The sequence below is a fragment of the Phasianus colchicus genome, chromosome 1 (genome assembly GCF_987193195.1).
Source record: "Phasianus colchicus chromosome 1, bPhaCol1.hap1.1, whole genome shotgun sequence".
Lineage (NCBI taxonomy): Eukaryota > Metazoa > Chordata > Aves > Galliformes > Phasianidae > Phasianus > Phasianus colchicus.
This window is the reverse complement of record NC_143436.1, coordinates 9,549,640-9,567,677: the sequence shown is the minus strand read 5'-3', so window position 1 is coordinate 9,567,677 and position 18,038 is coordinate 9,549,640. Positions and strand designations below refer to the sequence as shown.

Here is an 18,038-nt window from a genome sequence, read left to right as displayed (position 1 = left end):
TTTATTTTAGAATGGGCATTTGCTTTACACCACATTTATATATATATATATATATATACATATATATAAAATATTATATTATATATATATAAATATAAATAAATATATAAATATAAATATACTTATATAAATATATTTATATGTAGTTACTACATTTAATCCTACGGACCCATAAAGGTTCCCTACTCTAATGTATCAATATATTAACAATATATATTATTAATTCTAAACCGTGGCCACTCTAGTAGAAATAAGTAGAACATATTGCTTTTAATATTCCATTCAACTTGTCTTCTTTAGGGCTATCCCAACAATAGATTGCCTGCATCAACATACAGAATATCTTGGTTTTCTTCTAGTCTGATTAAAGACCAAATCCCCTTCTCATATAAGGACATGCTGATGGTAATTTCTTTCTGTTTTTCTCCATCCTTTGTTAACTTACATTCTTCCACTGGCTCTTCATTCTAGGTTGTGTGTTGTACTTTATTATTCGCTTTAGCCTTTTCCATTTCCTCCCCACCCCATATTCTCTGGCACATAAACTGTGAACTTTATTTCCAGTCTCCAGTCCAGCACTTTGCGCATTCTATTTGCACAGTAGCTTTGGGCTTAAGTCTTTTCCCACTGAGGTCAACTGGCAGCATGCCACAGACTTCAGTGGGAAGAACATCAAACTGTTGTTTTTAAGCACAATTTCAGATCCAAATCTGCAACTTGAAGGATGACATTATGTCTCAGCCTTGCTCACTTTGATCTGTTGATATTTTAGCCAGTTTAGAATCTTAGATCATCTTCTTGGCATGTTGCTCTGGAGCTAGACGCTCTTTTGTTACCATCATGATTATATTGTCCATGGGTTCTTACAGTGCTCTCATCACTGCTATATCTGAGGCTCTTCCAATTATTTGGTAAGTGACTAACATCTGTCAGGTATAATTCATTCATGTTCTCCCAGGAGGAACTCATTGGGGAGTTTTGCCATGGCTTTCTCTTCACCCCATCAAACACAAGCTATCACCTACTCTACCCTCCAACTGAAAACTAAAGCTGGTAAGAACATTTTCTCTGAAAAATCCCTCTTTGGCTGTAATGAATGTTTCTGAGGTCAAGATGTTGCACTGTTCCCTGTGTAAGGGTATGTTTTTGCTCCAGGGTGTATTCAGACACAGATGTGTGGACTACCTTACTCCACAGGAGGGCATCTACAATCCAGATGTGGATCCTCATTCACATCATACCTATATTCATGCTGCTATTACATGTTGTAGTCTTGATTATTTTAAAAATATAGCAATAGCTGCAGTCATAAAACTATTTGGTGCAGGGAGCTTTAAAGGTACAGCATAAAACAGTTAGCTAGATGTGCTGCAGCTTTTCCTTGACACACACAACCAGGGAACTTCCTTGTCCTTCCAAGTCCATCCACAGAAGTTCCCTCACAGTTGCAATACCCTTGCTTCTGTCTGTTGATGTGACACACATTTGGATCTGCAAAGTAAAGGAGTAAATTGCTCATCCTGTGTCTCAGGATGAATATTATCCAATGATCAGGAAATGAATGAAAGAAATATGAAATAACATGGCTTAGAATAAGTGATATAAAAATTATAAAATTTTAGAACGTGCAAAGTTTAAAATAAGGAAGAATTGTTATAATCTATACCAGCATGTTCTTACATGCTATGAAAATATCAATTTGTTGTGAAAATACCTTACAGTCACTGAATATCCCTTAATAAAGTTGATCATAATGGAGTAAGAAATATTTGGGTTTAGGGTTACATGAGGGATTGAAATTACCTCTCATAGTACTATTCATAACTTTTTGTTTTTTTTCATCAGAAGGCAAACCAACAGTTTACAAAACCTGTAAAATTTAAAACTGTATTAAAATATCACTTTGAAAATGAAAACTTCAGGGTCTTATATCAAAGGATGATTTCAAATGTTAGTCTGAAACTGAGCTTGTGAATGCGGAACATTAACAGGTAATGTGAAATATTCAGCTCTCCACAAGATCAATCTCTTGCAGATACACTCAGTCTCAGTCTCATCCCTGTTCAGTGTTGCTATGCACTGATGAATGAGGCTGACATGTTTCAGGAAAGGAGGATTAAATATCTTCCTTATTTCTCTTCTTTGTCTAGACAAAATTAAGTTTTGAGAAAGTAAAACAGAAATAGCCCCTGCAGGGTACTTCTATCTCAATACAAATCATATTTTAACAGCAAGAATAAAACTAATCAGAAGTATGGCAAATATTGGAAAATAATTGTCATGAGGACCTAACAGTTTGTGAGAAGGGTGAGGATGGAGGAATATTTTTCAGTGCCATGTAAAAGCTCTCAAAGAATAATAAATATGTGAAAGTAAAATCTATTATTTCTGCACGTTTAGCACATGAATCATGGATGTGGCAAAAAAATATGTACTTTTGGATGATTCAATCTGTGCAAAGGAATAAATAGCAAACGGTGTGTGATGCCACTTGTCCTGTAGGCTGTCAGAGGTGCCGTATTCATCTAAAAACAGACTGGTGACAGTACTAATGCAAAATATTCTAATTGCAGATAGTGACCAAAGTGACTTTCCAGTAATAAGATTGTTACAGTATTCCACAAAAATAAAATAAAATAAAATAAAAAATAATAAAAAAAATCACTAGGAGTTGTGGTTTTGGAAGATTTATTTTAAGAAATACAAGTTGAAATTCACACTTACTCACTTAACACCATGGCTTTAAAAAAACATCTGATTTTGAGAATACCCCATGAAAATCTTGACAATAACGCTGTCAAGTAAAGTGAAAAACTATATTGAGAGTGAAATAGCCTATTTTGCTTAGTATAAAACATTGGATCCTCTGAAGGAAAACATTATTTTCATTAGAAGTCTTTATTTAAAAATCTGGACATGTGTGGGAGTGATATTTGTATAAAGTGTTCATATATTTCTTTTTATTAAAACAGTTGTAACCTTTCTTTGTCTTCAATGTTTATGCTTTTAATGGGTCCCCTGAATAAAGCACTCGGATATTATAAATAATCACCTCTGCAATTAGCATTCCAACTTTCAAAAAAGTTGTTGGATGAATCAGGAATGCAATATGACCAGTTAGGTTATTATGAAATTGTTAATAGGCAAATAAATTCTGAGACAGCATGGGAATGAAAACCTTCCCTCTTTCAGAATTTTGCTTTATTTTTACTTTTCAGTAAAGTAAATTGTTTTAATGATTCATACCACAATAGTCATGTGTCTGCAGGAAAGTATTGCCTTTAAGGGTTATCTAAATAGTTACTCAACTTAGTGTAAGTTCACAGTGAAAGATGGAATCTACATTAATAACATTATATATGGAAAAAAATGTATGTTTTCTATTAAAAAGTCTGTGAGTGAAATTAATTATCCTCAAATAAGAAGCTTTCTCTTGTTATAAAATTGTCCTGTAAAATGGTGCATATATCAATAAAAGAGATGTTTTGATATTTATCTAATATTGTAATAACAGTATAATAGATATGAAATTTAACTCTTTTTGGAAAACAGAATTTTCCATTTCTTTCCCTGAAATACTGCTTTTATGAATATAAAGAGTCTGTTCCATTACATCTGATCTGTCTCTCTTTTTCTTAGGGGCATAGTAAAGGGCAGTAATCTAGGGTAACTAAGCATGAGGGGAAAAAAAAGAAAAAAAGAAAGAAAGAAAGAAAGAAAAAAATATACAGCCCTTAAAGTATGTTTTTTTCTTCTACTTCTGGTTTCTTACTTTGTCCTAATCTATTCTGTAATAATCTCTTTTGCACTGTCAATAGAGTGACAGTGCAGGGTTTTGTCAGAGATTATTATATACATATATATATATATATATATTTCTTTTTTAAAGAAACATTTAAAACTTTATTAAAAAAAAATATATATATATACATATATATATATTAGTTTTGTTGGAAATGCTATACTGGAATTGATCGGCCACTCATCCTAGAGTAGCATTTTGTCTCCAGAAGTTGATGTTTCTAGTAGAAGAAATTAACAGAAGTGTATTTTACCACTCCATATTGTCCCATGGAAAACAAGAAAACAAAGCCTTCAGTTGTCAGTCAGCATTTTTCTTTCAAGGATAGCAGAAGTCAGTAAAATTGTATTAAGATGGGTTTAATTACTAAATTGTTTAGGGGAACATATTCAGAAAGACTGCGTATAAAACTGGCCTTTTTCTACTTATAATATGTAGTGATAGCTATAGTCATGCCCGACCTGCAGCTACATAAGCTGAGAAAATTGTATGGCTGACAATCACATCTTTTGCCAAGATGAGAAATTGTATGCCACAAATCCAGATTCCAGGGTTATACACCTAAATCTTTCTGTACCATATGTTTGTGCTGAGATCTTGATCTAACACAGTGACAGTTGGATATGATCTTTATTGGTCTTACCTTTGCAGAGGTTAAATGCACAAATAAAACCAGCTTGTGTGGATTTAACTAGATATTTGAAATGATAGGAACAGGGTGGCAAAACGCACACACAGAAAATATAAGCATCTTTCCTTTGGTGACCTAGGTTTGATCTGGTTCAACACAGAAGCACGGAAAATGTTAGAAGTCTGGGTTATGTTTTTGAAAGAAGACTCCAGAGAAAATATGCACACAAATTACTATAATAAGGGACAGTTGGCAAAAATGATTAGAATGATAAGAATAAAGACTGAGCATATTTTAGTCTGAAATAGTCTTTTGCTATCACATGCCATCTGTCTCCACAAGGCATTGGAATGATGCTTAGCAGTGTTTTCCTAGCTGGAAATAAGAAAAAGTGAAGTATTTGTGTCAATTCCTTGTGATCATGTTAGAAACTGTTTAATGCTATGGTTCTGAAAATCTTTTCTTTGAAGTCAGACTCCCTGGAAACACTGAATTCATAGTTTAAGGCAATATCTCAGTGTAAATCAAAAAACAATTCCAATGGATTCTTATTCTTTCATGCGAAAGAAAATAAGAGTGTGTAATGGTTGACACTAAGCTGATATATTTAGAAAAACAAACAAATATTCTCATGAAAAAGATATAAAGATATCTCAGAACAAGTTTTACTTTGATTTGCAAAAAGGCTTTTTGTGGTTGCTGTTACTCATTGTTGGCTTTTTTTTTATTATTATTATTTTAATTTTTATTTTTTCTTTTTACATCCCAGCTCATTCTAGGCAACAAACTAACAGTTTGATATTTAGACTGGCTGACATTTGTAAACACTGAAGTACTGAGACGTGCCATATTTAAAATTATATAGGAGAAGTTGCAAAATTAAATATGAGTGACTTCGCAAAACATTTAAATTACTTGGCAGAAAACCTAGGAAATCTCATCATGAATTCCAGCCACACTATGCAAATAAAATAAATTTAATTTGTACACGAATTTGTAATTTTAGTAGTTTCACATAAAATGCTGTTTGATAACAAATATATCACTAGATTAAGTGACATTCACTTAGCACAATATTTTCTATATGCATAGATCCATCTGAAGCTCTCAAAAGACAATTTGTTCTATTAGACTCTGAAATTATGTAGTTAAGTCTATATTTGTTTAGCTGATGTAGAATAGAAGTTGCTTTATTTTAATCAATTGAATTATTTTCTGACACAGAATCTGAGGAATAATGCCAAACTAAAACTTACAGTCCATTTCTTCAGCCCTGCTCACAACACCTGCTAACTAATCATGGAGAGGTCAAAAGATTTCAACAAGACAACTTGTTTAAGAGAGTCCTGCTTAGTGCAGGTCAGTTAATGGTATGGGATTCTAAAGTTATAAAGTGAACGTGTCTTTGGTCAAGTCATATGGAAATGCAATGCAGTCCTAGGACTTCTTTTTCCTTAGAAAAATGAATGACCATTTCTATGTAGTGCATTATATGTTAAATGAATATATAAAGCAGCAGTCTTTCAGTACAACAAAGATGTGATACTTCACTGCCACACACAACATTGTTAAGATTAAAGAAGAATACTCTCTTTGCCAAAAAGCAGGAGATGGGGACTTTCAATCTTGCTTGCTCTCTTAATTCAAGCATTTAATTTGGAAGGAATTTTGAATAATAAAAGGACATCTTTATTGTCAGCATATGGTAGCATACAGAGTGGTTGAAGCTGGTAGGAACATCTGAAACCATCTACTCCAACCCTTGCTCGAGCAGGGACATGAAGAGCAGGATGTCCAGGACTACATGTAGGTGGCTTTTGGAGATCTACAAGGAATTGGAGATTCCACAAATTCTCTAGACAACCTGTGCCAGTTCTCACTCACGCACACAGTAAAGAAATGCTTCCTGATGTTCAGTGAGAATATTCTGTGTTCCAGTTTGAATTTCCTCTAGTCTTGTCACTGGTCACAACAGAGAAGAGCCCAGCTCCATCTTCTTTGCAGCCTCCCTTCAGGTATTTATAGATGATGATAAATTCCCGGGAGCCTCCTCTTCTCCAGGTTGAATATCCCCAGTCATCTCAGCCTTTTGGGAATCACATGTGGCAGCATTTGGCCATTCTTAGCAATGATGCTCACTAGCACCTCATGAATGAGTTTATCAGAAGAAGGATTTCACTGAATAAACTTTAGAACGGCTTTAACTAAGAAGAGCGGATGAAATAGTGTTAACTGAATTTAAGTTGGAGATAGGTGAACCTCAAAGACTCTATAGATCTCTATAACACCTTTTTAAATTTTGGGATTTTAGGTTATTTGTAAGGTTGGATAAAGGACTGAGAAAGGGACAGGGGATTGATGATTGTTGAATAACACCCATTTCTGGGATTAACTTTCAGATAACCTATGAAACACAGCAAGATTAGGAAACTTTTCCACTTACAACTAGAATCCTGGGTATTTATTATATTACCTATACTGATGAGACTGAAATAGATTCAATGTTTTAGTGCTTTTTTTCCATATTTATATAATACTAGATATGGACTTCTTGAAATTTGAAAAGCAGCCTACAGAAAAATAGCTTACATCTGTAAGTCACATTAAGATTCATTCAGTCTACGATAAAGATCCATGTAGCTAGTAAGTCATAAACTTGGACTGCATAGTCTCAGACTTCATAGCTATTGTTTTTTGAACTCTACAGTACACTTATTTTAAGGCTTAGCAAGGCTGTCTTTGTAACACAGAAGTAAGCTAGGCATATGAGTCAGATTCAAATGCAACTGCAGGGCACTGAATTGGGGCACAAATATCAACAGGGTATTAGAACAATCAATAAAGAAGGGCATTTTTTAAAATGCTTTGGAAATTTATAGAGGATCAAACTGAACTTACTGAAGCTGTAATTCAGTCAATACGCTGGAAGTACATCAGTCTTGACTAAATTAACTATGAATTATTTAAGGAAATGACCAAAGGCTGGGATTTCACTTCATCAGATTTTTGGTACTTTCAGATATGTCATTTATGATAAACAAGTGGGAATGATGGCAGTTATCCTGCCATCAACATGCAGATGGATCCTATATTTCAATAGGAAGTAAAGCTACAAATGAGACAGCTAGATAATGATGACTTTTGCCAATAGCTTTTTATACAATATCTTTTATAATAAAATGAGATCCTTGTGTATGGGCTATAAAGCATTTTGGAAAATGCTTTGAAAGCTTTTTATTTTTCCATTTTGAAGATTATAGTCTTGCAACAATGTCCACAAAGACATAGGGACAAATATGCAACATCTGTGTATCTTATTTATTTTTTCTGATAGACACTCAGCATGTCCACAGATGATTTTTTCCAAAATAATACAAAGTAGAAAAACACATTATAATTTCCTTTAGTTCTTTATCGAGGCTAAGAGAAAATTGCTTTTTTCATTTCAGCAGAATTTTTATTCACTCTGCCTCCTCAGAAACAGTGATGCTCATGACACACTCCTTGTCATTTGGATAGTTTAGATTTTACCTTACAAATGCTTGTCATGATATATATTAAAATGTGCCATTTAAAGTTGTGCATCTCTCATTGTTCCCAGAAAGCTATGAACAAGATTCCATATTTTGAATTTTCTTCTCTTATCAATGTCATCTATTATATGAGCACCGAAGGTGTGGTAGCTAGAAATTTTGTATGCTTCTTCAAGACTTAGATTTACGTAAATCTTTTCAACTGTCTTAACACATGTATTGTTTTAACATGTATATATGCTTTATAATATGCTTCAGCCAAAATTCAGATTTGTAATTAAATGTAAGTTTGTACTATACAAGCAAAGAAGATTGGTATTTGCATAATCGTAGTGTATGACAAAATACAAAACAGCATAAGACATATAGCAGTCTTCCACATACACATTCCATGTCTTTGAGTTCCTTTTGAATCATTTAGCCAACTGGTTGCACATTGCATAAACCAAACTTCCCACATTATGTCTGAAATTTTGGCAGATTCTGTATATTATGTTTTCCAATTTCAAATAACCTCTATCCATAAATGTAATCCTAAATTCTGTTATGAATAAAAACCGTCTCCTTGTAGTCTAAACAAAAGCAGAACACATAATACAACAACAAAAGCAAGAAAATAAAACCCAGAAGATTTAGTGTCGTTAAATAGGTTCGTGTGTGGAGAAAAAGGACAAGAGAACTCATGAAAAAAGATTTTTAATAAGAACAGAATGAAGTTGCATCAGTGCGTAAAATAGCATGTGCTTCCTACCACTTATATTCCAGAGCATTTTCATTTACCATGGAGGACTTTCATATGGTGTTTTAGAAACATTGAAAAGGACCAAGGAATGAAGCTGAAGTATGCAACAAGTGAATTGTGAATTCCTCATATGAAGACACCTCTACTAAAATAAGTTTATATTGTAGTAAGGAAAATAAAACATTTTTATTTTCTTCACCGTCTTTTAAATCTCCTGATCAGGAATGCAATTTGAAGTGTGCTCCACCTTAGATTATGCCATCTCCTCAGGAATAAGAACGAAAAGAATTGTGACAGGAAATAAATAATGCTTTCCAGCTGAAAGAGAAAAGGACAAAGGAAACAATAAACAGCTTCAAAAATGTTAATTGCAGTAACTACCTATTTATGTTCTTCTAGGATTTTCTTTTCATGAAAGAAAGCCATTTGAAATGAAAACTGCAATATTCCTGTCTTGTGCAAACACTTCACTCACAGTCCATTCTATCTGAAAGGAGAATATGATTCTGACCTTGCAGAATACTTCACACTGACGTTACCTTCTGTAAGGTATAAGAGGTATATCAGCAGAAACTCAAACTCTTTCCTGGAACTGTCTTAAAACAGAGTAAAGAGATCCTCAAGATTTTGGCTTAGTCCATTACTATACTGAGTAAAAAGATCTGAACATTCTGAAAAGTGAAAAGTACCGTAAACTTCTTCCTGTTCAAAACATTGGGTTTCAATCTTCTGATGCTATCCTCCTCTTTATCTAGTGGCATACTGCAGAAACCACCATGCTCAACTGTAGCTCAAATGCACTGAGAATTTGTTTTTGCAATTAAAGTTCAGATAAATGCAGGAAAAAAAGAATTCGGTAGCTACATTTAGGCTTAGAGTTTGCTCATTTCTCTGTAGTACAAATGTGAATTAGGACTCAGTCCTCAAATGATTCACTGCCACTCAGCAACACAGTTCCAAAACTTTTGTTTTAGCTGCTTAGTCTCCAGCATGCTATTTGCTCTGAATTTTATAATGGGGCTTCCTGCAAAAAGCTGGGGAGTAAGGTGGAAAAAAGCAACAACAACAAAAAAGCAAGCAAAAAAGGGGGAAGAAGTGGAAGGAAAAAGAAGTCAGTTGAGGGCTAAAATAACATTGACTGGCAATATTCCTCCTATGTTTTTTGTAGCATGCCATGTTGAGGTTACTCCCAGTGCACCTCTGATTGATGCAAATTCAGAAATCCTTACATATGCTGCAATTGTACAGTTTCTTGGAGAAACTTCTGCAAATATTTCAAGCCCAACAGCATTTGCAACAAATTCCCTGTGCATTCATTTAATCTATAGAACACTGGATTCAGTCTTTTGAAAGTATATAACTGCAGAATCAATCCAGGTCATCCTGGAGAAATTGGTCTTAAATTTCATGCTACAAGTAGTTCCCAAATGTGGCTGGTTTTGCTTCTATTATATATTGATTACTCTGAAAGTAATGCTTCCTTTTTATTTCCACAGAAACTACAACATGAATAAAGAGCACAATACCACTGTTTGATAGAGCAAATTGTCAGCTACATAGCACAATTTTTTTAATATAGTCACTACCACTTGCTATGCATTGTCACCAGTGATGAACAGGGAGTGCATGCTGCACTCATAAATATCTGCACCAGCAGAGCTGACCCTCAGCTGCTGTAATAGCATGATTGTTGGGAAAATGTTGCACACACAATCCAAGTTTCACTGTGCTCACATCCACTGTTCACTCTCCAGAAATATTCAATTAACATCAAATAATGTCAATGCATGTAATTTTTTCTTCTGCTTAACAGGAAATAGTGGTGCTTTTTAAAAATATATTAGACCCTACTAGATACATTTGCATCTTTGGAATCAGCAACAGCAGTTCTCACGGAGTGCAATGAGTATAGGTATATTCCAATTATACCATCCATATCTTCGTTAACTTAACAGCATTTTGGAAAATATAAATTAAAATACACTCTGAGCATTAATTTGTATCAGATCAAGAGACAGAAAATCTAGCCTTTGATCTATTAAAGGAGAATTTTCACTCTTTCTTGTTACCTTCTTGCAACTTAGCCTGTAATGTATTTGGAAACCTGCTCTTCAGAAAGCCTTCATCTACTGATAAGCTTTGGGGAATGGAGCAGAATGTATATTACCTGAAGCAGGCATTACTTTGATTCCATAACAAAATTCTGTGTTTCCTTAAATAATAAACCATCATGACAATGGTCCTCGTGAATATTTTAAAAAAGGCTCCTATGTGCCCAAGCTGTCAAGTTCCAAATCTAAAACAACAGTTTCAGCTCTACAAATGCCAATACTTGTGCTCAACTTGAAATCGCTGAAATAATCCCAATCATGGAGAGAAGTGAGTCTATGACGTGTTAGCAGATGCAGTCCAAACACTGAGTGGCTGTGGTTGTTTTCTTTATGAGTGAAAAGGAAAAGAAAAAAAAAAAAAAAAGAAACAAAGAAAAAAAAAAAAGAAGAAGAAGAAAAAGTAAAATATAAGAAACAAAAAGTAAAATATATAAAGAAAAATGAAGAAGAAGAAAAAGAAGAAGGAAAAGAAAAGGAAAAGAAAAGGAAAAGGAGAAGGAAAAGGAAAAGGAAAAAGGAAAAAAAAAAGAAAGAAAGAGAAAGAGAAAGAGAAAGAGAAAGAGAAAGAGAAAGAGAAAGAGAAAGAGAAAGAGAAAGAGAAAGAGAAAGAGAAAGAGAAAGAGAAAGAGAAAGAGAAAGAGAAAGAGAAAGAGAAAGAAAAAGAAAAAGAAAAAGAAAAAGAAAAAGAAAAAGAAAAAGAAAAAGAAAAAGAAAAAGAAAAAGAAAAAGAAAAAGAAAAAGAAAAAGAGAAAGAGAAAGAAAAAAAGAAAAAGAAAAAGTGCAGCCAAGTTTTCACAGAAGAATGTTATGGACCACACCTAGTTGTAAGAAATAAGCAAGAAAGCAGCAGCTTGCTCTTTTTAACTTTCTTTTCTGCATGTGAACAAAGATTTAATACTGGAAGACATAATTGTAATGTACTGTAAGTGCAACACTTATAAATGTAAAAACTGATAGCCATTAACATTTTTATTGCAAGGTAAAGAATCAAACCTTGTCTAAAGAGTCAGTTTGTCATTTCCTGTCTTAACAACACTGAAGTTTCATGTAGCAACTCTTAAAAAATGCTCACCAAATTTTTCTATCATACATTCAGTTTCAAATTGTTCTAAATAGTTTTACTCAAAAGAATACAGGGAGATAATGCGTAGTAGCATATCATAAATTGTGTGCTGGTGTACATTTTCATCCAGTGTTTGAGGAGCATTCCTGCAGAAATGTGCCTAGGAAATGCAGATTCTCGTTCTGCACTATTGCAGTTATTACTCTATGTGGTAACTACATGAACCCCATAGTATTATCTACACTATATTTTACTGTGCAGAAGTATAAATGATTTTGAACAGACTGTTAGTTCCCAGTTGCTTGTTTTCACAGCACATATGGATTCTGTGTGTGAATGCATCCCAGAACACTTCCCATGATTTGAATCATGAAGGGACAAATTTTACCTCATACCTCTTACTTTAAGCATAGACTTCCTCAGCTACCAGCACTTCTGGTTTCCAATAGCCTGGAGAGAGGCACCGCATGCTGCAAAGGGAGGAGCAGAGATTGCTCAGTAAGCCAATCAGTTCTGGAAAAGTGTCAGAACAACTGCAGCAGAACTTGTTTGCTCATTCCCGAGACTCATCACTAATTGTCTTGAAGTTTGACCCTGCTAAATCCTTACAGAGAAAATGACAGATTTCAGCTTAATTAGCTTTTGTCTCTGTGAGTGCACACAAAACAGTGCTGCATGGAAGTTCTTACCGAGTTGCAGAAGGGAGCTGAAGAATTTATTTCTTACACTCATCTCTACTAATGAGCCTGGGTAATCAGACAGCCTGCGCAGAGCATCTCTGCTCCTGCAGGGGCTGAAAGTGCTTTACCAGCTGGAGGCTGGACCAGAGCTGGGACATGCTGGCAGAATTCCCACTTACTTCAATGGGACCAAGATTAATCCTACATGAGACATTATCAAATACAGCCACCTGTGGGGAGGGAGTAGGGGAACCCGGCAGCTGTTTAGCAGTGCACAGGAATGCAGAAATGAGAGTTCAGACTCAAAAATGAAGAATACCATATCCAATTGCAACTGCAGGCGGAGTAGAGGTAAGCAGAAGGCTATTGCCGCAGTTGGGACTTGGCATCAGCTTTCAGGCCAGCAGTACCTTGGGACCTTTCTCAGCAAAGGGTCAGAAGCATCGACGTCTAATGGACACAGCATGGGATTGGGAAGCAGACATCCTTGAGTGCACCAATGTGGATGTCCTTGGGAATGACATGCTGACCGTCTGCTAACAAAATACCCTCCTTAGCCTTTAATAAATCCTGTGAAACACAGGGGGCTGCACTGAAGCCTAAAAAAGGACCTGGACCAGTGAGCCTATTTGTTTCCCGGCCTAAAGACTTTCTCTCAGAAATTTCCCTCTCCTATAACCACGTAGGGAGGGTTACAGTACTTCATTAGAAAAATGAAGAGCCCCTTCCTCTCCCTAGTTATCCCAATCCTGAAAACACTCTGAAGAAGCTGGAGAAAGTGCCTTAAAGCCAAAGTGTTCCAGAAACTGTCCAAGATGAATAGATGACTGACTTGTCTTGAAGGCAACTGTAAATAACAATGACAGTGCAGTTTTTAAGGACAACAGTAGTTGCTAATCATCTATAAATATATGCATTAAAATGCTATTATTGAATTTAAATTAATAAACATAGGCTTGTCTATTATGTATTGCTTTGCACATATTAATCCAAATAACTGAGGCCCATGGTTCTTGAAGCCATTTTTATAGATTTATTCTGTTGGTCATAAGCCCATTCTCTATGAAGGCTAAAGCTCTGAAAGCCCTTACACAGGCAAGTCTTCTGAAGTACAACATTTTAGGTTACTTGCTTTAACATCCAAGGCAATTCATTTCCATGACATGATGCAGATTTTGCTTCTCTAAAAGCTCATATTTTACTCTGTAGTTTGACATAAATTTAAAAAATAAGCCAAAACTCAGAATTTGTTTTTTATTAAAGTTCAAATTAAATATACATTGTTTCAGTCACTTTTTGTGTAAAAGACTGAAATCTCAGTAAAACAGCAGGCATGGCAAACTGTAGTAGGCGTGGCGAGGAAACGGTATGTGACGGGGTCAGGTTTCCTATGCTCAGGGCTTGCCAAACGCTGCCCCACAATAGGACAGCAGGTAAGCAAGGGGTGTGGACAAAGCGGGACAAGAATATTTAAGTGCCTACCACATTTTAATAAACGCCATTTTGCCTCACACACTCTGGGGTCTGTGTGAGCATTTGGTCCCGGCCCGGTTGGGGTCGGTTTCGCTGGCAAGTGGTGCCCTCGGTCGGCAGAGGACGAGCAATGAGAGACTACTACTACAAGTGGTGACCCCGACGTGATCTGCCTATCGAGGGTTAACCACCCGGCGTGCCCGTGAAGCGGAGAAGAGCCTGCGGAGTGGCGGCAGGTCGCTCACGGAAGACACATCGCGGAGAAGAGCCTGTGAAGTGGCGGCAGGTCGCGTGTGTAACCATGGAACAGATTATTAAGGTACTTTTGCAGTTTTGTAAGGACTACTGCGGCAAAAATACCCCTTCAAAGAAGGAGGTAGCCGCGGTGCTTTCGGTTTTAAAAAAGGGAGGGGAGCTGGACTCCCCTCAGCAAGTGCTGGATTCGGGTAGGTGGGATTCGCTCACCTCGGCTTTATGCCAACGCGCCATGAATAACCAAAAGGCTGCTGAACTTAAAACCTGGGGCTTGATACTTGGAGCCCTTAAGGCGGCTAAAGAGGAGGGTAAGCTTAAGGTGGAAAAAGGGGTGGAAAGGGCTCCGGGGGGCGGGTCTTTGCTACCTTGCAGTACTGACGACCAAAGCGTGGCGGACAAGATGGCGACGGTCGCCGCGGCGAAGGGCGGGGAAGAGGAACTCCCGACCGCATGTCTACCAACCGCTCCGCCCACTCCGCCCGCTCCGCCCCCGCCCTACCCTCCGCGGTCGTTATATCCTTCTTTGGAGGAAGAAAAGGCAAGGGCGGGGCTTCGTCCCAAAGGGGGGAGGGACGGGCGTCTGCTGACTGATTGGGCTAAAGTAAAGGAGGAGGCACAAGACCGGGGCCTTGCGAACCCGGAGGCATTTCCGGTAGTGATTTCCGATGATGATAACCCGATCTGGGTCCCGCTGGACCCGAAAGCGATAGCGAGGGTGCTTGAGGCAGTTGAAAAGAAAGGATTGAAGTCCCCCCTGACAATGAACGCCTTGGAGACATTAGTATTGCCGGGACCCCTGTTACCATACGATATTGAGAATCTGATGCGCATGATTTTGAAACCGGTGCAGTATACGCTTTGGAAGGAGGAATGGCAGGCTAGACTTAGACAAATGCTGGTTACAGCCCAGAACGATCAGGGGAATCCGCTTCACGCGTCTAACCTGCAGAGATTGACGGGTAGTACGCCGGGTATGATCACTGCACATGCCCAGCTTACGGAGCTGAGGCCCGGGGAACTAATAGCCACTACAGACGCTGCCCTTGAGGCGTTCAGAAGGCTCGCAAGAAATGCTGAGCCGTCTACTCCGTGGACGGAGATTGCACAAGGTCCCACTGAATCCTTCCAGGATTTTGCGGATAGGTTGATCAAGGCAGTGGAGGGATCGGAGCTGCCTAGGGCAGTGCACGGCCCCGTGATCCTGGATTGTCTCTATCAAAAGTCGAGCTCGGACGTACGGGCTCTATTACGGGCGGCGCCAGACAGGTTCCACACCCCCGGTGAGGTCCTTAAGTATGTGATGGACAAGCAAAAGTCTCAATCATCAGTGGCAAGCGAGGTTGCTGCAGCGGTAGCTGAGGTGATGCTAGCGCATGGGGTTGCCGGGCGGCAGAGTCCAGATCGCCCGCCTGGGCCATGCTTCAGGTGCGGTCAATTAGGTCATTTCAAGGCACAGTGTAAGAGCAACGGGGGTATAGTGTGCCAAATGTGCGGGAGGAGAGGTCACACTGCACCGCAATGTAGAGCTCGTGGGCTGCGATCTCAAGGTAGGGGGGATGAGGGTCCCTCTTACGATTCACGGGATTCTCAGGAAAGGCGGGCTTTGGATCTAGGCCTGCCACTAGCTGCGCTATCGTTGAGCTGCGGGGAGCGCCCCTTGGTGAAGATTACAGCCGCAATTACGGAGCTTCCCGCTGGCTCCCCAGGGCCGCGATCTATTTTCCTTACCGCCCTGGTGGACTCAGGAGCGGATGTGACGGTTTTTGCGGAGTCCGACTGGCCGCCCACGTGGCCAATGGGGGCCACTCAAACTATAGCGGGAGTGGGGGGAACTGCTCCAACGCGGAGGTCAGCCAAGCAGATCGAGATAATCGTGGTCAACAGAGACGGTTCCCTGGAGAAGCCCGTCCTGCTGACCCCGCTGGTAGCGCAGGTACCGGGAACCCTGTTGGGGCGAGATTACCTGCGGGGTGTGTCTGCTCGGATACAACTGCAGGCCTTAATTGCCCGGTGGGCAGGCACAGATCCGCGGCTGAAGCCATACGAGACCTCTTGGACTGTGGTCAGTCCTGTGAACACGGAGGCTTTCTCCATTACTTCGGGTTATTGCGGGTATACCAAAAATGAAACACGGGTCTTCACAGGGCGCAATACAACCTGCTTGTCAAAGGGTGGGGTCCTTTCTAAATCTAGCGGTAGATCCTCATTTAATTGTATGGCAGTTTGGGACTTTTATGGGTATGGGTTCACTTTCAAACGGGGGGTCAACGAGGTGCTATGGAATAACAAAACGGCTAAGGCGTTGCCCCCTGGAATCTTCTTGATCTGTGGGGATAGAGCCTGGCAGGGCATCCCGCACAATGCCTTAGGGGGACCCTGTTACCTAGGGGAACTGACATTACTGTCTCCGAATTTCACGACATGGATGCAGTATGGCCCGAGCATCACGGGTCACCATCATCGCCGAAAGCGTTCGAGCCCTCTCCCGGAGAATTGTAACGATGAGGTAGAGTTATGGAGTGCCACAGCACGGATATTCGCATCATTTTTCGCCCCTGGGGTTGCTGCAGCACAGAGCTTGGCTCAGATAGAACGCCTAGCATGTTGGTCAGCTAAGCAGGCGAATTTAACAACATTAATATTGAATGCAATGCTAGAAGACACAAACAGCATTCGGCATGCGGTGCTGCAAAACAGAGCAGCCATCGACTTCTTGCTCCTGGCACAGGGGCATGGATGTGAAGACCTAGAAGGAATGTGTTGCTTCAATCTTAGCGACCACAGTGTATCCATCCATAAAGCGCTGAAAGCCCTGCGAGACCATACGGAGAAGATCCAAGTGGAGGACGACCCCATCGGGGACTGGCTGAGAAGTGTGTTTGGCAACTTTGGAGGATGGGTTGCGAAAATTATTAAGGTAGTTGCGCTAGTATTGCTCGCAATAATTTGTATTGCGGCCATTTTGCCGTGCATAATCATGTGTTTCCAGAATTGCCTCACAAGGATCATGTGGCAAGTTATGGACCAACGGATTCTGTATCACAAAACGAAGGAACAGTTGTGAGAGATGTACTCGCGTTGCGATCGCGCTGTTACGGGATATTCCTGAGCATAGGGAGGGGGAAATGTAGTAGGCGTGGCGAGGAAACGGTATGTGACGGGGTCAGGTTTCCTATGCTCAGGGCTTGCCAAACGCTGCCCCACAATAGGACAGCAGGTAAGCAAGGGGTGTGGACAAAGCGGGACAAGAATATTTAAGTGCCTACCACATTTTAATAAACGCCATTTTGCCTCACACACTCTGGGGTCTGTGTGAGCATTTGGTCCCGGCCCGGTTGGGGTCGGTTTCGCTGGCAAGTGGCGCCCTCGGTCGGCAGAGGACGAGCAATGAGAGACTACTACAACAGCAAACACAGCTTATTATTAGTCATAAGTGACAGTTATCATTTTAACTCATTTAGCTGCAGCATTTACAAATAGATACACTTCTCAAAATGTTTCACCCATATGACTACAGAAAGTTACACTACAGAGTGAAATTCAACCCCATTCACAGGTCAGACCAAGTATCCTTATGTCTTAGGAATTAAAAAAAAGGCATATGGCATATAATTCTTGTGCTGGGCTTCAGAAGAAGTGATGAATTTCACCTTAGAAGAGAATGTAGTCTTTATTGGTCAAATGTGAGGTATTAATCATAATCCTTATCACCAGTGCATTTAGTGTGACTTTTCATTTTGGAATTTGG

General features: G+C 38.9%; 1 protein-coding gene across 1 annotated transcript; it reads left to right on the top strand.

Moving 5' to 3' along the window:
* Positions 1–14,123: 14,123 nt before the first annotated feature.
* LOC149919387 (uncharacterized) lies at positions 14,124–17,589 on the top strand. The gene has a single exon (XM_090134384.1). It carries the CDS (start codon positions 14,337–14,339, stop codon positions 17,352–17,354), a length of 3,018 nt encoding a protein of 1,005 aa, XP_089990510.1. The 5' UTR covers positions 14,124–14,336; the 3' UTR covers positions 17,355–17,589.
* The last annotated feature ends 449 nt before the right edge of the window (positions 17,590–18,038 follow it).